We start from the raw sequence: 21345 nt of genomic DNA on the forward strand, positions 1-21345 counted from the left end.
AACTATGCTGAATTCTTCCACAGGCAGTCACTATGCTGAAGCCAGCAACAAGGAATTTCCAAGAATACTCACGATCCCGCAAGCAGGAATTGTGTCGAAAGGAGAACAGGGAACTTCAGCACTGTGCCGAAACCCCACTGATGTCCGCCTCTTGCTACAGAATTTCTCTGTTAAAACCCAGCACTTCGTCCTCCTCTTTCTGTAGAAATTCCCCGCCCCTTGCACAAGACTTCTCCGCCTATTGCTACAAGTGAATATGCGAATTTCCTATCAATTTCTGCGTTTTCTTCTACAGTCCCGAGAGAAACATTCAACCCAATTAAAGAATAATCCTCCTGCACTTCAATTATCCATCCCGTGTTCTCTCTTCCGTGACAGCACTAATCCATGCAGATAACTAGATAAGGTTTGGAGTGTGGGCCCAAGCTATAACTGCTATTACCAAACCAAGCATCTATTCAGAATTTTACTAATTATTTTATTTGGTTTTAATACTAAATCAAATCACTATATTTGTTGATATCAATATAACAATATTTAATATTAAACTTACATAATTAATATTAATCTCATTAACAGATAGTTAATAAATTAATATTAAATTTTATAGAGATTTATACATTTAGAACATCACCTTATATTGGGTCTTACAGTATCTTCAGTCATTAGTCCATCATTCATTTTTGGGAACATTTTTTATACATGTTTTTGAAAATATTAAACTTACATAATTAATATTAATCTCATTAACAGATAGTTAATAAATTAATATTAAATTTTATAGAGATTTATACATTTAGAACATCACCTTATATTGGGTCTTACAGTATCTTCAGTCATTAGTCCATCATTCATTTTTGGGAACATTTTTTATACATGTTTTTGAAATTGTGCGACTCTAACAGTGGTGGTGGAATTCTGTTGTTTAAACTCTTTCATTACTGGCAGTAAGTGCTTCTTTATAACAGTGTGATGGACAGGTTTCTACAGCTGCACCCTTGCATTTCATTGTTTACTTAACTAATTTTAACAGCTATATAATTGAGGGCCGTGTTTGCTATCTTACAATGTGTGATCGCTCATATCCAAGGAAACTTATTTTCCAATATTTGGAGGATCTTAAAAATGAGTTTGAAAGAGTCAATGGGGATCAGATTGAAACTGCTGCGAGGCCATATGCTTTTATTAAATTTGGTATGTTTGTTAACTGGCAAATTTTCTTTCCTTGATTTGAACTGTTTAGTTCTAATTTCATTTTGTTTGATTGCTATGAAGATACCTTCATACAAAAGACTAAGAAACTATACCAGGACACCCATACTCAAAGAAACCTTGCAAAGTTGAATGATGAGCTCTACGAAGTCCATCAGATAATGACTCGCAACGTTCAGGAGGTTCTTGGTGTTGGTCAAAAGTTAGACCGTAAGTATCTGTTAATCTGTTTAGTATTTTTGCTTTAAGCATTTCTTTTTTTTCTTATGGTTTTGAGTTCATTAATAGGCAATTCATTCAAATGGAATCAGATTTTGTTTCTCACATTGTCGGTTGAGGGCTTGCCAATTTCATTACATCAAATTTGTTACTAGGCAATGTTTTTTTTCTTCTTTATTTAGGTATATGTGTACTCAAAATCTTTCTAAGTTTAAACTGACTATTATGTTGGCGATATCAGTTTCTTATGCATGAAAGGATCTTAAACAATGGGCCTATGCAGTGTAATTATTTATCCCTCTAATGTTTCTTATCTTTGCACATTGTAACAAGCTCTGTCACTGAAGGATCATGGAATCTTCGAGTAAAATTGCAGTATTTAGAAGGATTGAACTCTTATTTAAGCTTAGTTATATCTATTTTCTTTAACCTATATAATTGTACTCTGCCTTTTGGATTCTTTCCTCATTCTGAGTTTAATTTCTGTTTGTTGAGAATCATCTATTTTTTCCTGATGAATTGATCTATCTATATCTAGTTTTGGGATGATTTACTATAGAGCCTTCCCTGGCTTTTGTACGGATTTCGAATTATGTTATTCTGTCCATTGAATAACTAAAGAACTCGTACTTCTCTTTTTTCCTAGGGAGGCTTAGACTTTATTTGGGACGGTTTTCTTACTGCTTCTTGAAACAGCTTTCTAGTAGAAAAATTTTATTTTTTATACTAACAAATTATTTTAAGAAGCAGAAAGAAAGCCTTCCCAAACGAAACCTTAATATGGAATTCTGAAAACCAAATCGTGTCTCCAAGTTGAAACTAATGCAGAAGCCTTTCATTTTCTATGGTGTTTTTTAAGTGCCATAATTCTTATGTATTTCTGCAATTCTAATGTAAGAAAGTGATGCTGATTTGGTTGCAGAGGTCAGTGAAATGTCAAGCAGGTTAACATCGGAATCTCGCATATATGCGGACAAGGCAAAAGATCTAAATCGTCAGGTATTTGCTCTTTTTCTAATTTACTGTTCCCTTTTCATAGTTTTCAAATGAAGCCTCTTGTTCTTGAATGTTCTAGAGGAAGTTCATTTCACGAGTTATGTTACTTGTGTATTTTTAAGGGTTGTTAAACACTTGAACAGTGGCAGATCCAAGATCCAAGACCCTAGTTAGCGGGCTAATAACAATTTTATAATTTTTTTAATAACTAAAAGAATGAAATTATGATATTACACTATGCATTGTTGTACAAATTTTTAAGGATACAAGCAAAAAATATATTACAACTGGCCTCGATGTACTTCCATATTTTAAAGGCGTTGCAACATCAACTCTTATGGGCCTTAGATATTCTTTTTTATGCTATAATTTATTAAATTTTATCTCCACTTATCGTTATTATTAAGTCAACCTATTCACTCATTATAAATTTTATTGTCCTAGCAACTTTAAAGTGCTATTTTTGGCTTAAGAAACCATATGATATAATGCCTCGTTATTGATTAGGATACAGCTTTGTAAACCAAAGCCCTTCTCGGCTTTGTTGTTAGGATACACCAGAGTGTTTGTATTTGTTGGGCTGCAGGAAGTATATTAGGTTGGGAACTTTGAAATACATACTAGAACAGATGAAATTCATATATACTAGAACTTATGTGCTTTAGGCCTCGTTTGATTGGTTGTAAGTTTTCCGTTTCCGATTTCAATCGGTGAAAAAATTATTATTTTATTGTTTGTTTATGCGACTTTTTCAAAACACCTTTTGCTACACCTCCGTATTTTTCCCGATCTGAGAAGAAAAAAAATTCTGCTTCTCCATTGAAATACCTCCACTTAAGAACGAAAAAAACGTGGGGAGAATCAAATGAGGCCTTAATGAAATTCTACTTTCCACTCATCACCTGTGAAGCTACTTTTTCAAAACAGAACCAGTTACTGGACAGAAGGATGGCAGTAACCGGCAAGCCAACATTTTTTGACGGTTTTTCCCAAGGAATACTCATTTCACTGTGTTTATACTTCAGCATTCTTTTGACGCAGTGCAATTTTTTCACGAACCAGTTAATTGCAATTTTATTTGAGATAGGTTTATCATAATTATTATTGTTGCTATAACTACAATTATCGCTTAAAACTATATCATCACTGAGAGCACTATCTGCAAGGCGCTAAGGCTTCACACTTGGAAGTTTTGTAATATTTTGGGCCTGGGAAAACCTTGATGAAAGCCCTTCCTGAAGATGTATCCTTCTCATTTATGATGGTTTTATGCAGGGGTGTCAATATTTGACACGATCTGAAAATCCGACTCGAATCCGACCCGAAAATTCCGGGTTAGGGTTAACACGGACTCGAAATGGGTGGGATTCGAGTTCAACAATTTGACCCGTTTCAAAAAATCGGGCTGGGTTCGGGTTGACTCTTTGACCCGAAATTGACCCGTTTTGACCTGTTTTTTACCCGAAAAGTGGAGATTAACACATTTTGACCTGAAAACTAGCATTTTTTTTCACGGCCACGGGTCATTCGTGTCGTGTTAAGATTGACTCATATTTTTAAATAAATATTAAGATTGACTCATTTACTAATGCTGATTTCAGGCTTTGATACGCAAGTGGGCTCCTGTTGCTATTGTAATTGGGGTGGTACTGTTACTCTTCTGGGTTAAGACCAAGATCTGGTGATAAATCAATTGTTCTTATCCTCGTGAGTGCTCTTTTATTTTTTCAACATTTTTCATTTTCAAGATTATCGAGGATAGGACTGCATGGAGGCATTGAAAATACTGGAAAGGCATATGGACTTTGTGGTAAGAGTGCAGATTTCAATGATTATTTGTGGTCCACTGTGCACCATACTAGCTTCAACTTTGCGTTATCAGGATAACCGGTTCAGCAATTATAGTAACTTAGCGCAGGGTGTTTTACATATCTTATATGTTAATTTAAAGAGGTCCATTCTTGCATTATCAACTGAACCTGTATGGGTTTGGGGCTCTGTCCCCTCTCATGCTCTACCTTCTTCGGATTCAGTATTTTTTTGCTCTTTATGTCTCTATCAATGCTTTGGACTCAACTCTTTCATATTACCAACCATATTGTGAAAATACAATTAAGGCCTTCAAAAATGATCATTGTTTGTCGTCTGCTCGATTCTTAACTTGTGTTTGTCTGGTTTTTATATGCTTGTTTACTTGCGTTTTGTTTGGGATGATTTTCTTACTGTTTCTTAAAGCAGCTTTCTAGCTAGAAAAAAACAGTAAGAAAGTGGCCTCAAATGAGTCTTAATGAGATAAATGTGAATAATATTTTGTTTGATCATTATCTCTCGCATGTTGCTTAATTATATATGTATATATGTGTGCGAGTATGTGTATAGATTGTGAATTATTATATTTTTATATCTATATTTGTATGGGTATATTCATGCATGTATGGTGAAATGTATGAATACATGCCTTCAAAATTTATCATATTTGTCAACAATTTTATTATAATCGAGTAAGTTGATGGTATGTGTAATGCATAAGTTTTCTTTCTCTCTTTATGCCAAACTTACCTAATCTTGAACTAAAACCTTATGCAATAAATGTGTATCATATTTGTTTATCACAATAGAAGATTTTTGCAATTATTATCATGATAAGGTAGTACAGTTACTTATATCCTCCTTTTAGGCTTCGTTTGGGATGACTTTCTAACTGCTTCTTAAAGCAATTTTTTACTATAAAAATAAAAATTTTATGCTAATAAGTTGTTTTTAAAAATCAGTAAGAAAGTCGTCCCAAACAAAGCTTTAATAAACCAATTCAATTTATCTTTTAAGGTATTTATTATTTGGATATCATGGCCATCATGATATCTAATCATATTGTATTAATGTCACCATATCTATCTCAACTTTACTACAATAAATGACACCTTTTATAAAGGAAGCATTTGAGCTAAAGGGTCTAAGCCTTGTGAATTTTTTTTTTTGTGTGTTTTGCGAAGAAATAATAGCATGATCATATGCAATGAATGCTATTTAGTGGCAAAATCTTGCATTGTTTGTGTAAATACCTTTATGCCATTCAATCAACAAATTCATATAAAAGCCTACACGTTTGTAATATCCTAAGGCCTTTAATCCACAATATCTTTGTGGCATTGAAACTAAGATTTGAAAAAAATTCAAATATTTTGGTAAGAATTAAATCTTTATGTTTGATGTGTGCTAAAAGAAGGAACCATCAATTTTAGTTATTGTCAAATTTTTTTTTTTTAATTTTTGTCTATTTATAAAATTAACATTAAAGTATTTTTATTTGCTACAAATCTCTCAATGAGCATTGTGAAATTATTAAATATTGGTTCTATTTGGGATAATTTAAAAAAATTTATTATAAAAAATTTTAAATTAGAATTTTAAATATTAAAAAATTAGTTTAGAAAGAAAGCAATAAGAAATTTATCAAAAAGGAAGCTTTTATCTCTCAAAGAACTTTTAAATTTTATTATTTATTAAATATACATTTAATTAGTTTTTTTTTAAATAATCTCTCAAATAGTACCATAAAATTATAGCTCTTATTTTTTCTCTTTATTACATTCACGATTTTATTTTCATTACATTCTTAATGAATAATTTATTATTTCCTACGAGTTCGATATATAAATAAAATTAATTTGATGATTTATTGGTAAATTTTTAACATAAAAGTTTGGGGTGTTCTCTTGTTTGGAAGGGTGAATCACAAAAATATGAAAAAATAGAAAAAAATTCAAAGAACATACAACAAAAGAGTGGGCTGAGTGGGTTTACAAACTATTATAAAATAAGAGTTGGTACTTAGAGCAACAATTTCTCATTTTTTAGCACATTGAGATTTGTGCTACAATTTGAAGCACAAATCACTATTTCATTAGTAGTGGATGTCTCTATTGTGTTGTTTGTAGCCTCTCGTAGATACAACACTTATCTGAGGGTGGGTTCATCGTTGGTGAGTGAATGGGCCAAACAACTGAAGACGACAAATTGATTGAACATATATTATTGGACTAATACTAATGGCTGGATTCAACTTAGTCGAGTGTTGTCTGTAATGTATGACTTTTGTTTGTCATATACTATATGTCCAATATTATTAATAAAATACATTTGATTTTGTGGTAAAGGGTGAAACTTATTGCTTGCCTATTGATTTGTAACTTGCTTTATTTCGTCATCTCTTACGAGTTCTTGGTTGATTCCCCGAGTGACTTTCAATTGACGACTTATTTATAGATGACATCTTATAATTGAGTTAATTTGACAAATGAATTGACTTTGCCATGTTGACTTGAGTGATCAAGCCCAAATCAACAATAATTTGACCCCTATTGTCAAAATATACTTGATCAACTAAACCTAAATTAATATAAATAAAAAATATCAATTAACACGATTAATGGAAAATGCAAAATAATATATATAGTTTTGATTTGAATATGAATGAATTCTTTCAAAACATACATTATAATGATTTAATTAAACATGACTATGAATCTAAAATGATGTATGCTTTAGGCATACCTTGTGATTCATATTCAAACCTAATAAGCTATTTTTCTATGAAATTTTCCCCTTTCGTCATATTTTAAGTTGTTGGAATACTTTTTTGTTATCTTGTCTTCCTCAATGTTGTGAGGTCCCATCTAAGATCTTTAATGTGTTCAAGGCATTAACAAAGTTATTATCATTTGTCTTAGAACTTAATAGGTTCAAGCTATCCACTAGATAACATATGGTATTTGTTAGATACATAGTGAATTCAAAGGATCCACTAGGTAACTTTAGATATAATAACAAACAAAATCTAACTCGTAGAATCTATAAAGTTCAAGTTACTTTCTACAACTTTGGTAATCAACCTATAATAGTTTTGGCTAAGTAGAGGCCAACATTTAGTATGTAATCAAAGTTTAATATATACAAAATGACTAAATTGTAAGTGAGATGATACGTAAGTATAATAATTAATGAGTAAAGCATGATATAACTCAATGTATAGACTTGTGGTAGCACATAGTGTATGACATTAAATGCAAAGAATAACATCAACCCATTCACATTTTCACTTTGTTTTATTCACGTCATTTTGTTAATTATTTAATTTCATTATCACTTGTCGGTTATAGGGTTATAAACCAAAAACATGTAGGGATCATCAACCCAAAGCACATAGGAACCCATTATTATGAGATCAATGAATCATTATGAGGTTCCATATAAGATAATTGCAAGAGCTCTTATTACATGTTGGCTATGTTGATTAAAACTTATCACCCCAAAATACATGGGGACTCATAAGTCTGGGCTCAAGTAATTATTAGGATTTTATATCAAATTGATCATGTAACATATTACGTCACTACTTTAACAATAATGTTTTTATAATCAGTCTTATATTATAATTTAATCATCACAAGGTGCACATAAGAATCTCATAAATATTAAACATGAGCATTTATGATTAAGATAATTATAAATTTAAACTCATATCAATAAAAATACATTGATGAAATATATTGATTTTACATGTTTGTTTATTATATTCATAATCAAGAAAAAAATCATCATCCAAACAAATATCATAACCATGAACATGCTAATTAGAATATTAATTAAGTTTGTGATCACCACCTCAACTATACATCAAGTCTTCACTCAATCACCATTAAGCTCTTCTCCTTGCTCACAGGCTTCTTTATGGTTCTCTCTCTCTCTCTCTCTCTCTCTCTCTCTCTCTCTCTCTCTCTCTCTCTCATCCATCTCTATCGATTCTTCATCATAAGGTATTGACTTCCCTTTTTTATCTTATCTTTTATCATACTTCCTTTATTAGTTTTAATTTATGATATAAAAAGAAAAAAACCTTACCTCCTATGCGATCAACAGAAGCCCATCAACTTTTTTAAACAACAATAAAAAGTACATTATAGACTCTAAAAATGCTCTATTATGCTCACGATGATACTTTCTTTTCTCTCATTTATATTATCAAGAAAGGATACAAAACAACATGATATTTCAAAGTTAAAATGCCAACGAGTCCCAAAAATTTGTAGTCAAGAATAAGGCATCTCATGACATGCATGTTCTTATTCATATATGGTTCATATGACCACAAGACAAAGCTATATTAATGATTTAGGTTTTGTTTAGGATTACTTTCTTACTGTTTTCTAAAACTGTTTTCTAGTACAGATGTTTCTAGTTCAAAAACTTTTTTGCTAGAACTTTTTGTTCTAGAAAATTACTTTAGAAAGCATAAAAAAAAACTGTTATAAACGAAGCCTTACTCTTCAAAAGTCAAAACCACTTAAGCTTCTTTATGATTTTGAAATTATATTAGAGATGCTAAAAAATATAACCTAAAGATGAATAATTATAATTGTATCTAAGAGGTGGTCACAACTGCAAGAAAATAATATGACATTTCACCGGTGGATCATATAAATTACATTGTCCCTCAGAAAATGGAGGAAATGAGAGATCTAACTTCCTCTTCTCCTAACAATTAGTTTGAAGGTAATGATAAAGCCAGCTTAACTTGGTCAAATTCTTATTTACTAATTTATTGTTGACGCCCCTTCAATACAAAAGAGTAAAAGAATATTGAGACAAATGCATTAAAAATATATTTCACCTCCTAATCGTTGGACCTTTGCCTTTAAGAAGTCCCCTCTTATTTTGGAGAGGTAGCTTGTCTGAGGAGAAAGATATTGTTGATTGGGATGAGAGTCGCATAAAATTGATTATTTTTATAGAAATTATAATTGAAATGAAGAAAATGGTTTAATTTACTTTCAAATTTAGAAATTGTTTAAAATTTGAACTGATTTTCTACTTCTATTTGAATATTAGAGAATATTAGATATAACTAATAAATTGAATTAATCAACCCAAAATGAAATAGATAATTCCTAAATGCTTTTATTTATTTATTATCATTTGTTTCATTTGAATTTGACTGATGTTTGATATGTCTAATTTGGTTTTAAAACAATAATTTTATTCCATAAGCTTTTCTTCATAAACAACTTAACAAAATAGAGAAAAAAATTAGTACAACAAAATAAAGTACAATTAAAAATAATATTGCCCACATGTCTACGAGTGCATGAAGAGCCAAGCACATAGAACCAATTGTTGAAGATGGCTTATAATACTTAGCATGCTTTATTTTTCTCTCACTTTGCTCTCTCACAAAGGCTGTACAAAATTAGTTTTTGGGAGAGGATAATTAATTGTTGGCTAGGAGTAGAGAAAATTGCTCTTCGGAATTTTCAATGCCTTTTTTAAATTTCACATAAGTATACATACATTTCATATGCTTTATAATTAGCTTGATGGGATGTTTATGTTAACTTAACATTTTAATAATTAAGTTGACAGATGCACTGCAAATATATATATATATATATGCATATTAATTTTCTAATATATAGACTATTGCTTGTTAATTCTCTTACTCGCTTGCCAACTTCGTTATTTTGCTCTTGTGACTGTTACATATGAACAAAATAAAAATATCCCTATTTCTAAAGCCTAATCTTCAAATGTCAATCTGGCACCTTGATTGTAAAAATTGTTTATATACACAACTCAAAAGAGGCCATCCGACAAATTTTTTTGGCATATTTATAATAATGAAATTTTATCATAAAGTTAGGATATCACATGCTGCCCATTGACTTCTGTTGCGAATCTGGATTTAGGATTTATAATTTTGATGATAGCAAACATTTCTGACACTTATGTTTTTCTATGATTACCTTGTATACTAATGTTTCAGGTTCAGAAGGTCAATTGCAAATTAAGTCAGCTCAAAATTGGATAGATTAGGACTGAGTCAATTTGTAATGTACATCAAATATCTTTTACATTTTCTTGAGTTTTTAATAACAATGTGGGTCCTAATGCTAAGCAACCTTGCACAAACATATTCGGGGGAAGAATTCTGACCGTTTTAGAGTTTTTTTTATTTTGATCATATTGTCCGGGATGATCCCAAATCGTTATAGACAATCAGTTAAAAATAAAAACTCTAATTAAGGCAGACACAATTAAGCAAATCGTCCTGGGCGATATTAGCATCATTCAGGACGATAGGCTCAAATAAGAAAGAACCTGTCGCTAGATCTGTTTAGGCATGTTTTATTTTTGGACATCGTCTAGGACATCGCCCTGGATGATGAAGTGCAATTATGCCTAAATTAGTGTTGTAATTAAGAAAAGCAAATAAAGTTTGATTGAACGATATATCATTCGTGACGATCAGTAAAATAAATCTTAGTTTCTTCATGGACGACCAAAACGATGTTCTGGACGATGTGTATTGTTTTTGAACTAATCGTCCGGGATGATCCCTAATCGTCCTAGATGATCAATTATTTTTTCATATTTCAGACATGCAATCAGGGCGATGTGTTGAATGATATTTTCCATTTTGAACTAATCATCCGGGATGATTACGAAATCATCCGGGATGATCATTTTACTTTTCCATCATCAAGGCATGCATTCAGGGCGATGTTCTAGACGATACTCAACTATTTGAACTAATCGTACAGGATGATCCGTAGATCATCCTGGACGATAATGTCGGTTTGTTGCAATTAAGAGCAAATCCAAAACTCTTCTATATAAGACATCTTCTTTACCCAAGATTGTATCTTTTGCTACTGTATTGGCCTGAGAGAGCCAATAGGAGAGGGAGAGTAAGGGAGAGAGAGAGAGAGGATCTTGTGAGGGGGAGTTTGTGAGGGGTTTTACAAAGGTTACTCCAAGCAAGGATCCGAGTCATCTTCTCCAGTCGTCGTCCTTGATTCCTTGGAGGTTTGAGAAGTATACTTCAGCAACTGATCAAGGTTCTCTTCCTGCTTCAGAAGGAAGCGAAAGGAGTCGGCTTTTCAGCCTAAATCAGGAGAAAGCAAAAGGAGTTGGGTTCTCTGCCTGATCGGTGTCAGTGGAAAAGAGGTTTGTACATGCTTCTCCGCCTTGCTGTGGGAGCAAAAGAAGAGTAACTGAATTTAGTGCAATACCCGGAGGAGAGACTCCAGGGAGTAGACGTATGTCAAGTTGACCGAACCACTATAAATTTCTGTGTATTCTTTCTTACTGCTTTCTCGCATTAAATTTCTACACTTTGATTTTCTTGTGGTGATTATTGATTTGATTTAAGATTGTGATTTTTGTTTGAGAAATTTTAAAAATATAAATTTACTCCCTCTCTTGGTTAGCCTTGGGCTAGTTCACAAGGGCTTAACATCCCTAACGAACTTTCAACTTCATCACCTACAATCACCAAGAAGTCCGAGGTATCTTTTAAATACCATTGTCAATGCACATCATATTAAAGAAGGCTAATGCATGCTGCCAATACCAACGTTGATGCCACAAACTTTGTAGTCAGCTGTCGCTAATATTGTAGACATACATCATCATTAAGAATGACAATACATATTACATCATCATTAAGAATGACAATACATATTGTCGACACTAATATTGATGCACACCATCACCAAGAAATTTTATACAGATCGTCAACATCTATTTTGATGTACCTCGACCTTATCATAAGCGATTGCCATTGGTGTCGACCCACGCTATCACCAAGAAGGATAATGCATACCATCGATAGAAATGTTGTTGCATAATATAGCCAAATAGGATGCTACACACTGCTAATAATAATGCTAATGTCTACCAATTTTTTTACCTGCTATCTCTAACAATGTGGATGCATGTCATCACCAACAAGGCTAATGCACATCGTCGACACAAATGCCAACAACCAACGACTTCTTAATCCATAATTATCAATAACATCGATGAATATTATAACTACTAATATTATTCCATGACATCATCAACAATTGCCAATAGCTTGTATGGTACTTCTTGGTCACCCTCATATGAGAGGAATGATCGAACAAACCATCAACAATCTCATGAAGCAAACTTCAATGCCTCAAGCTCTTTTAATGTTCATCATGGAAACCATCCTATATAATATATCTCCACTATATTGTTATAACCCCTTTTCCAATTGTGATAAATGATCTCATTTGCAATCTCCAACTTACTTTAGTAGAATTGTTTCAACCTGCGTAGATCTCATGGTTTTTTGTCTTTCATGAGTTTTCACATTAAAAAATGTTGTTTTATAAAGTTATTTTATCTATATACATATCGGATCTTCATATAATATAAAGATGATATTTTTTTTTCTATTGTTACAAATGTTCTAGTAGGATTATAAATGTTGTTTTGCTGTTTCATTAGTTCATTTATCACCATTTTCATTATTAATCATGAATTATATTTCTCATAAATTTTATATTTTATGCAAACTTGCTATAACACATATTAAACTTTTTGAATTTTGAACTATATCTTAACTTTAAAATCTTTGCTTATGATTCTTTTGACTTACTAAATGATTTTACTCTCATCCTCTCTCTCAATGCACTCATGAAATTTAATTTTGGCTTATAGTAAATTCTATTTGAAGTTAAAAATAATAGAATTTTCTATTTGAGTTTAGGATTAAAATATTATTTTAGAAAATTCTCTCAATTATATGAATTTGATAGCTTATTTTAGTCTACTTAAAAATTTATTTTAAATTAAAAATATATGATTTAATATAAATTATTATAATTGTTGTGTCTTGAAATATTCATGGTGGTAGAGAAATTCAAAGTTTAACGTCTTAACATTTTAAGAAGATTCAATACATAAAAAGATGAAAGATAAAGGTATAGCGTTCATAATGGACATTAAGATTTTTATGTGAAAAATTCTGAAAAGGAAAAAAATCATGGGGCATAGCACAATTTGAATGAATTTGCTAATGTTTGTAGTTGATTACTAATGAGGCCCTTCCTTAAGGGGAAGGCCTTAGCTCGATGTAACAAATATACATCATATAGAGTGCATTACATGGTGGGAGTTGGAAGAATCAGTATTAACATGTTCATTTGGTTAGCAGGATCATAATTGGTAGGCGATGGAGGCTAGAAAGATGATAGTCAGGTGATGATGGTCGAAATGACCATAATCGGCGGGTGACGGAAATAGAAAGATTGTAATCAGGTGAAGGTGGTAGAAAAGATCGTAATTGGGCGGCAGAGGTCGGAAGGACCATAGCCGGCCGATAATGGTGGTTAGAAAGACCGTAGTTGGGTGAAAGTCATAAGAAGGACTATAATTGGGAGACGGAGTTAGAAGGACGTAGTCAGGTGACATGTTGGGAGTTGGAAGAATAAGTATTAACATGCTCATTTGGTTGGCAGGACCATAATATGGAGGTCAGAAAGATCGTAGTTTGGTGATGATAGTCAGAAGGAATGTATTAGGTGGGTGACGGAGGTCAGAAAGATCGTAGTCGGATAAAGGTGATCGGAAAGATCATAATTGAGCAATAGAGGTCGGAAGGACCATAGTCGGTAGACAGCAGTGGTCTAAAAGACTGTTGTCGGATGATTGTGGTCTGAAGGATCATTATCAGACGATGAAGGTCAGAAAGACTACAGTCGAGCGACGATTGGCGCCCGGGCAGAAGTCCAACATCAATTGTTGGTTGAGCATAAACCTGGTGTCAGTTGGTGACCGAGCGAAAGTCCGGCGATAATTGGTGGCCGGGTATAGGTCTGACGACACTTGGTGGCATGGAGAATGTCTGACAAAAGTCCAACGACAGTTAGTGGTCGGGCGGTGGTCGAGGAGGAACTTAATGACAATAGATATTCCAGATTTCTCTTCATTTCCTCTCTTCTTTATCTTCCTTGTTTTTTCCCCACTCAATAAAGAATTGATGAGTCTATTTATAATTTTTTGAGAGTGATATGGTCAGTAAATAGAGGCAAGATCAAGAACATGTTCGTAGTATCTTGAATGGACGACTGATATCGACTTCCTTGATTCTGGACCATTTGTCAAGTATTTGAGTGTCTTAATGAAGTCAGAATTTGATGATCTCAAGTTCGTTGGATTCGGCTCATCGAGTCGCTCGATTCGACTATAAGCATCTTATATTTGAAAATCATATGATTATTCAATTTATAGTTTGAACCTTCCATATGCACTTTGGTCTTCAATTTGGACTCATTTGGGCTTGGCTTGGGTTGAATTTGGTGTTGTTCTATTCGTCTTTTCGAGAAGTTAAGTTCGACTATAAGTTGCTAACATCGGAGTTCGAATGACCCAAATTTAATTTCGAAAAATTTTAACTTAATTTTGATTCAAGATTCGTGCGAAATCAAGATAAAATTTTGAGGATATATCAATAAGAAATATAAAATTATATTTATTATAATATTTTTATTTTTTAAAATATTTTTAAAATTATAACCCGAAATGTTTGCCACGTGTACAGTTTCTTATTGTCGGTTATGTCATTATCCCTCACCTTGTAAGATCGTGGGCCCTCTAACGTCTTTCCAGATAAAGACCAAAAGCCCATTTTCTTTGGTTTCATCCGCATTTGCCGTCTCCCTCCAACTAACTCGCTTCGTTGACCCAAAATTTCTCTCTTCCGCTCTTTATCTGGTCGCTATCATGGCTTGCCGTTCCAGGAGCCCGCGCGCGCGCAGGAAGCCCTAGATTCATCCGCCGCCTGAAAACTTTACTCGGCTCGGTCGTCGTTGTCTCGGCATGGAGGTGATCTCCCTAGACGTGCTCCTCCCATCGTGGTGGGAGATCGAGGTCACATTTGCCGCTGCGCTTTTGGTGATCGCCGTCTACTCGTTGTTTGGGAAGATCGCAAGGCTTGGTTTTTGTGGTGGTAGTGGAGGAGGAGTTGGAAAAGAGGACGATAGGCTTTTCGGCGGTGATGAGATGGCGGTTGCAAAAGACCCGCTCCTCAGGGAGTACGATGACAAGGAGAAGGTCGGATGTAGAAATTTATTCCTTTTTATTGAATTCTGTTTTTATTTCCTTAGCCGAGAATGGTGTTCTGTGAGAATATATACGAATGAGCCTTTTTTGGTTTATAATTATATGACGGCTGGGTTTGGGTTTCTATCAAGAATTTGTGAGAAGTTTTGCTTGGTAACTGGCATTGATTAGATAGGCATGTGCGAAATTTGGTAAGTTTGGTGTGTATGCTTCTTACCGGAATGCAGGGTTTTTTTGTTTTTTATTTTTTTATACGCATATATCATGGGTTTTAGGGATTTTTTTGTTGATATAGTGATATCAACCTAATAGCTTCGGAACCAATCCTTTTTTTTAATTCTTCTTTATTTTATATGCTAAAACTTATGTAAATTCGCAGTTTGATGATTAATTTAAGTACTTGTACAAAATCAAATATTAAACAATCATGCAAATTCACATGTTTCTTGATGTATTCACTCTTCAGGTGAATTAGGCTCGTATAGTGTTCAATCTGATGGCATCATATGTAAAATATAGTGGCTGAGGAAGAGAGGGGGAGAGAGAGACACACTCCAGAGGGAGCGAGAGAATGACATACATATCAATCAATCAAGTGCCTCTAATACAAGACTAGATCCCATTATATAGATAAACTAGGGCTCTTAATACATTCTTAGCACACGCTTAAAACGTAATATGGAAAATAATTTGATGACCATGCTTTTCTTGTATTCTTTCATCAAAGCCAAAATAAACTCTATTTTAAAGATTTGAAAGGTCACCATGGTGATGGTGAAGATAGACTTGGTTTGTGCATATCTCTAATTAAACCCAAGAATATGCATGCACTATAGTTTGGTGGTTGGCAATCAACTTGAAGGACTAGTAGGACCATAAGTCACTTAGCAATTAGTGAAAATTTGGAGGTTTTGGAGCCGGATGGCGATGTACATTATCACTGAAATGAAGAACACAAGGAAATATCCCATGAAAGTATGGCTGTAATATTGGTGATGGTATGAAGTGGTCATAATAGTATGATGTGAACATTATGCCATAGTGTATGGGCAACTATATGACAAATTTAATGGTGAAAGCAGGAAAAAAATAAAGTTAGCCAATGATGTATTTGGCAGTGATAGTGTGGAAGCAATCTATATATCAATTTGTAGAGGTTGGGGAACAACAATAATGGCTAAATTTTCTTTAGACTCAGGTGTAGCATCATTTTTTGGGAAGATCACTCATGCAACTAGCTCAAATCTATCCTTAGGCACATAGTCAAACTCAAGGTTAAATGCATCATCACCCTTGGGCACAAACATTCAAGGAAAAAGAGACAATAGGATTTATGGAGTTGGCATTAGAGTAATTGTACAAATAAATAACTTGAGACTTTTTGTATCCTCAAGGCATCTATCTAATTTAGCATTGAATATTTCAACATGACCCAGGTTGATTTGGGACTTAAGATTTAAGAGAAGATAGATCTAGCGGATTGGCATTGGTTGTATCATATCGGAGGCTAGAATGGACATGATTATCATGATATCGATGAAAGTATTACTGATCACCATTATATGATATATCAGGCACAATATCAAGTTTGAGAATGTACGTGATCATCATGATATGATTGATAATGATCATGATATGAACTAAATAATTTATTTGTTTGGTTTTTTGAAGAATACTAGTCATAAGTATCATGTGAAGAAGAGAAGAAATTATGATTTCTTGTCATGATAATATTCTTCAGAATGATCCCGATAGAAAGTATATGATGCATGTTTATAATACATAAGTTGAGGAATGATAATAAAATTAGGAAGGAAGAAGAAAACTAAGTGATGAAACAAGAGAATTATATTTAGTTTTCAATTTGGACTTGATTCATTCATGAAAGAAGCAAACTAAGCTTAGGTGAAGTACCAATAGATGTGATTAGAGAGTTGGATGCAAAGCAGCGAGTGTGAGATTTCATGATAGTGGTGAGTATGATGTAGATGAGTTGACACTGATGATTGGCTAAAGTCATTATAGGGCCTACCAACAATAGTGGTAGGAGATGCGTAGGATGGCGTGAGCGTGCGCAAGCTAACTTGAGGGGAAGAGCGAGTTGAAAGAGACAATTGACGGTCTGTGCAAAACAAAGTCAATCTAGGGCATATATATTGATGAAATGCAAGTTTTGGTGAAGGTCGCAAATAAGAAATATGAGAGTGCCAAAATGCGAGGGTGAAACACATGCTAATGTTTGATTGTGAATCATGATTGGGTTGTGAGGAATTGAGTAGGATTGTGAGAGGAGCGTGGGATATCACATGTTGTGTCGGATTAATGATAGATATCACATGCAAATTGAGATGGACGGGATTGCTGGAGATTGATATTTGCAGCAGACTTTATGGGAGGCAATATAGTGTGGTGAGGTTGTAGCGGGTGCACCATGTTTTATGTAATTAGGCATAGTTTTAAAGGTTGTACATGTGGGTGATGAGAGGTGTAATGTGGTGTTCGAAACTTACAACATATGAAGCAATTAGTGATCGAGGCACGTGTTGGTCGATGCCTCACAGGGTCATAGTTGGTCGAAGTGCACACGAGTTAGTGTGATGCTAAAAGGCGTTGATAGATTGGTGCCGAGGCAATTTGACAGGTCACATAGAATGTTGTGCTCGCTACAAAACAATAGATGGATTGGGTTGGTTGCAGGACTTGTTCATTTGATAATGAAGGTGAGGGTTGGCGGGGAGACGGCCAATGAGCAGGATTTTTGGTTCTATGATATATTTGATGTCATCATTAGGAAAATGATTGATATAAGAAGAAAGATTACATGTTAGAATTAAATTGACACAAAAATAAAACTTAATATGGAAAATAATCTTACACTCATGCTTGTTTTGCATCAGAACCTTTAAGTTTTACTGAAGTAGTGTCTATACACATTATTAAGAATGATAGGTGTAATAGGGCACTATGTATTTGTGGCAGTAGTTTGTCTACTCATGCCAAATGTAGGCTTTTGTAAACTACAAGTAGTTGTTAAAAGAATGTAAGGATTTAGATTGCTGCAGTTTACTTGTGGCATAGACTGAAATAAGTAATACCTAATGCCAACTACATGGAATCATCATTACTGACTTTAATAAATCATATACTTGTCAGCATGGTACAAAAATCATGAAGTCCTGAAAAAAGATTAAATAATGTTTCAATTTTGTGTATAAAGTTAACAGTGGCTTACATTATGTTCAATGAATTAAAATTCTAAACTTAGAAGAAACTTGTTGACTTAACATGTAAGTAGTAGGAAGCTGAATTTGTTAGTGGCATAATTCTGCTCTAGTATGCTAGCTTGGATGTTTTGTTTGTGACCTGTGTACGTGTAGCTGTCTGTACAATGCCAACCATAAATTTAATGATTATCATGGCTATAGAATGGTTCCATAAAAAAGTTCAATATATTATCATTCTTTGTCAACTGTCACTTTGTTTCTAGTAACTATTAGGTGAAATTTACCCATCTTCTGGTTTGGACTGCATGGTAAAGAGGAGTTTCGAGTATTAATCAATTGGTTTGCCCCAATTTTGTTGACAAGGTGTGAAAGAAGTTTAGAAACTAAATACGCAGGATGGTTTTTTCTGTTGGTTGAAAGGTATGATACATTTGCTTGAGCTACACATATCTTAAATTGTTGATGTTGAGGAAACAAGAAGATTGCACTACTCGGATTAGTTTTTTATAACTTTCTAAAGGAATGTCTTAAAATAACCAAAATTTCAAACTACATTTTTGGCACTATAGCTTCTGAATATTTGATGAACCATATCACACTTAATAAAAACTGATATCAATGGTAGTAGGAGTTAACCTAAATTACCACGTGAATGGTCCTCTAGTTGAACTAAATTATGGATTTCTTTTTTTAAAAAGGACAATGCTTTTCACTTCAATTGTTACTTCTACAAACATGTTCATATAAAGCATGAAGCATGTAATGGACACAATATGATAGGAACTTGACGATATTATAATTTTTGGAATTAGGCACGTATACCTTAAGAATATGTGAGCATGTTGATAAATAGCTTTATATTATAAGCTTTTTAAGAAATATAACTGTACATTTTAACTAAATTATCTTGTCTTTGATATGATGATATATATTGAATGAATCGGTACGTACTTTCTGAGCTTGACTGTTGTGAATGTTACTCATATTGGCAAAAAATTATATTGAAGTTTTCTATCTTTACCTTTGCCACAAAGCCACCCATGGATATAAACCTCCCCCTCTAACCATCCTGTTTTTGATCCTAAGCATCCACACGAAGTTTTTAAAAAATAATCGGGAGTTTTTGCCCTATGTAGAAGGAGATAATAATTAGGGGTGTCAATTCGGGTCAACGGGTCGGGTTCGGGTCGAACCCGGAATTGAACCGGCACTATTTGGGTCAACCTGAACCCGACCCGACACGAATGATCCGAGGTTGACCCAAAATGCTAGTTTTCGGGTCAAAAATCGGGTCAATATTCGATTTTCAAGTAAAAAACGGGTCAATGGTCAATCTCGGGTTTTCGGGTCAAATACGAGTTTTCGTGTCAATTTCGGGTTGCTGGGTCAACTTGAACCTGGCCCGGTTTTTTAAACGGGTTGATTTGTTGAACATGAACCCGGATTTTTCCGGGTCGTGTCAAAAATTGACACCCCTAATAATAATGTGTGGTGTTATACTGTATGTTTAACATATAGTAAGATGCATTATGTTTGCTGTGGTAATTTTTTTTAAACTACATCAAACCATTAATTCACTTTAATTATCTATTTTGTTGCATAAATTGATTCTTCTTATTTGCTTCTTGAAATAATTCTTCAATTTGTTTGACATGCAGTTCTCCACTTATTTTGTAGATGAGCCATTTGAAAGGGGATTCTCAAGTTAGTTCTTCCTATGTTATTAAGGTATTTCTTTCTTTTTTTTTTCAATCTTTCCTCTCTAAGTAGTTAGTACATATTTTCTCATTTTCTGAGTAAGAAAGAACTCTCCCATTGAATGAGGAAAGAGCCGTCCTCTGGACGGAAGCCTATAGGTATCCTTCCAGGGTAATTCCTTTGATTTGCTTAGTGAACCATTTTTTATTACTATTTCAGCTGGAACTGCTAGCTGCCAAGAACCTAATTGGTGCAAACTTGAACGGGACATCTGATCCTTATGCAATAATTACATGTGGTGATCAAAAGCGATTTAGGTGACTAGTGTAACATTTCAACTTTTGAGCATTTATCTTGTTTATGTTGGAAAAATTTAGTGGGCATGTTAATGTTTAATGTGGATTGTGTTGTTTTCTTGTTCCTTATCTTGAATTGGATATTCAATTATTTATCATGTTTGCATTTCCATTTTTGAGAAAAAAATCTGAACTTGTGAAAATACATGTGATCCTTATTATGTGATCCTTGTTATGCGTTATTCATAAACCTATTAAAATATTTTTACACGCCTTATTATGCGTTATTCAATGACATGAGTGATCCTTTTTGGGTAAATTCGATTTTTCAGATGTATCTATGCATTCTGTTTTGTGAATGGGTGACATTTGTGCAACTTATGTGTGATGTTGCGTCCTTAGCCTGTCATTTTTGTTGTATTCGATTGAATTGATCTCAAGGTCCTTCTTTGGATGTGAGCACCATCACTCCACAATTTATTCCTGTTATTGAATCAATGTATTTTTCGTTAGTGCACATGAGCCGACATTTTACTACAAAATGGAGTATTGAAAGGAAAAAAAAGGTATAAATTATAGTAACTCAAAATTTTCTTTTTTACCTTATGTTTTAAAATATTTCTTGGAAAAAACCATGTTATGTGTAACATTTTTCATCAATTGTATGCCTTCTTGAATACTAAATTTGTAAGCTCGTTGTTATCCTGCAAGCCTACCCACATGCCCATATCATCGCTTCCATTCCAATCAAATTCTTCAGATGCACCTCT

The 21345-nt window shown here is 33.5% G+C and overlaps 2 protein-coding genes across 2 annotated transcripts in view; both read left to right on the top strand.

The window, feature by feature from the left end:
• Positions 1 to 4555, top strand: part of LOC110101411 (25.3 kDa vesicle transport protein) — an 18133-nt gene extending 13578 nt beyond the window's left edge. Inside the window, exons 3-6 of the mRNA XM_020829295.2 lie at positions 1034 to 1194; positions 1276 to 1422; positions 2354 to 2430; positions 4029 to 4555. Coding sequence (XP_020684954.1) covers positions 1034 to 1194; positions 1276 to 1422; positions 2354 to 2430; positions 4029 to 4112 — 469 coding nt within the window. The 3' untranslated portion in view covers positions 4113 to 4555. The remainder of the gene's footprint in view (positions 1 to 1033; positions 1195 to 1275; positions 1423 to 2353; positions 2431 to 4028) is intronic.
• Positions 4556 to 14949: 10394 nt separating this feature from the next.
• Positions 14950 to 20600, top strand: LOC110101412 (BAG-associated GRAM protein 1-like). The gene is made up of 3 exons (XM_020829296.1): positions 14950 to 15348; positions 20259 to 20309; positions 20499 to 20600. The coding sequence occupies exons 1-3, from the start codon at positions 15115 to 15117 to the stop codon at positions 20598 to 20600; spliced, it is 387 nt and encodes a 128-aa protein (XP_020684955.1). The 5' UTR covers positions 14950 to 15114.
• The last annotated feature ends 745 nt before the right edge of the window (positions 20601 to 21345 follow it).

Source organism: Dendrobium catenatum, unplaced genomic scaffold, assembly GCF_001605985.2.
Source record: "Dendrobium catenatum unplaced genomic scaffold, ASM160598v2 fragScaff_scaffold_1443, whole genome shotgun sequence".
In the NCBI taxonomy this organism is placed as follows: Eukaryota; Viridiplantae; Streptophyta; class Magnoliopsida; order Asparagales; family Orchidaceae; genus Dendrobium; species Dendrobium catenatum.

Excerpts from the sequence above, each read along its gene's own strand:
- LOC110101412 (XM_020829296.1), top strand. The coding sequence starts at position 15,115 with ATGGAGGTGATCTCCCTAGACGTGCTCCTCCCATCGTGGTGGGAGATC. Across the intron at positions 15,349-20,258 it reads AGTACGATGACAAGGAGAAG|ATGAGCCATTTGAAAGGGGA; the intron begins GTCGGATGTAGA and ends CTTATTTTGTAG. Across the intron at positions 20,310-20,498 it reads GTTCTTCCTATGTTATTAAG|CTGGAACTGCTAGCTGCCAA; the intron begins GTATTTCTTTCT and ends TTACTATTTCAG.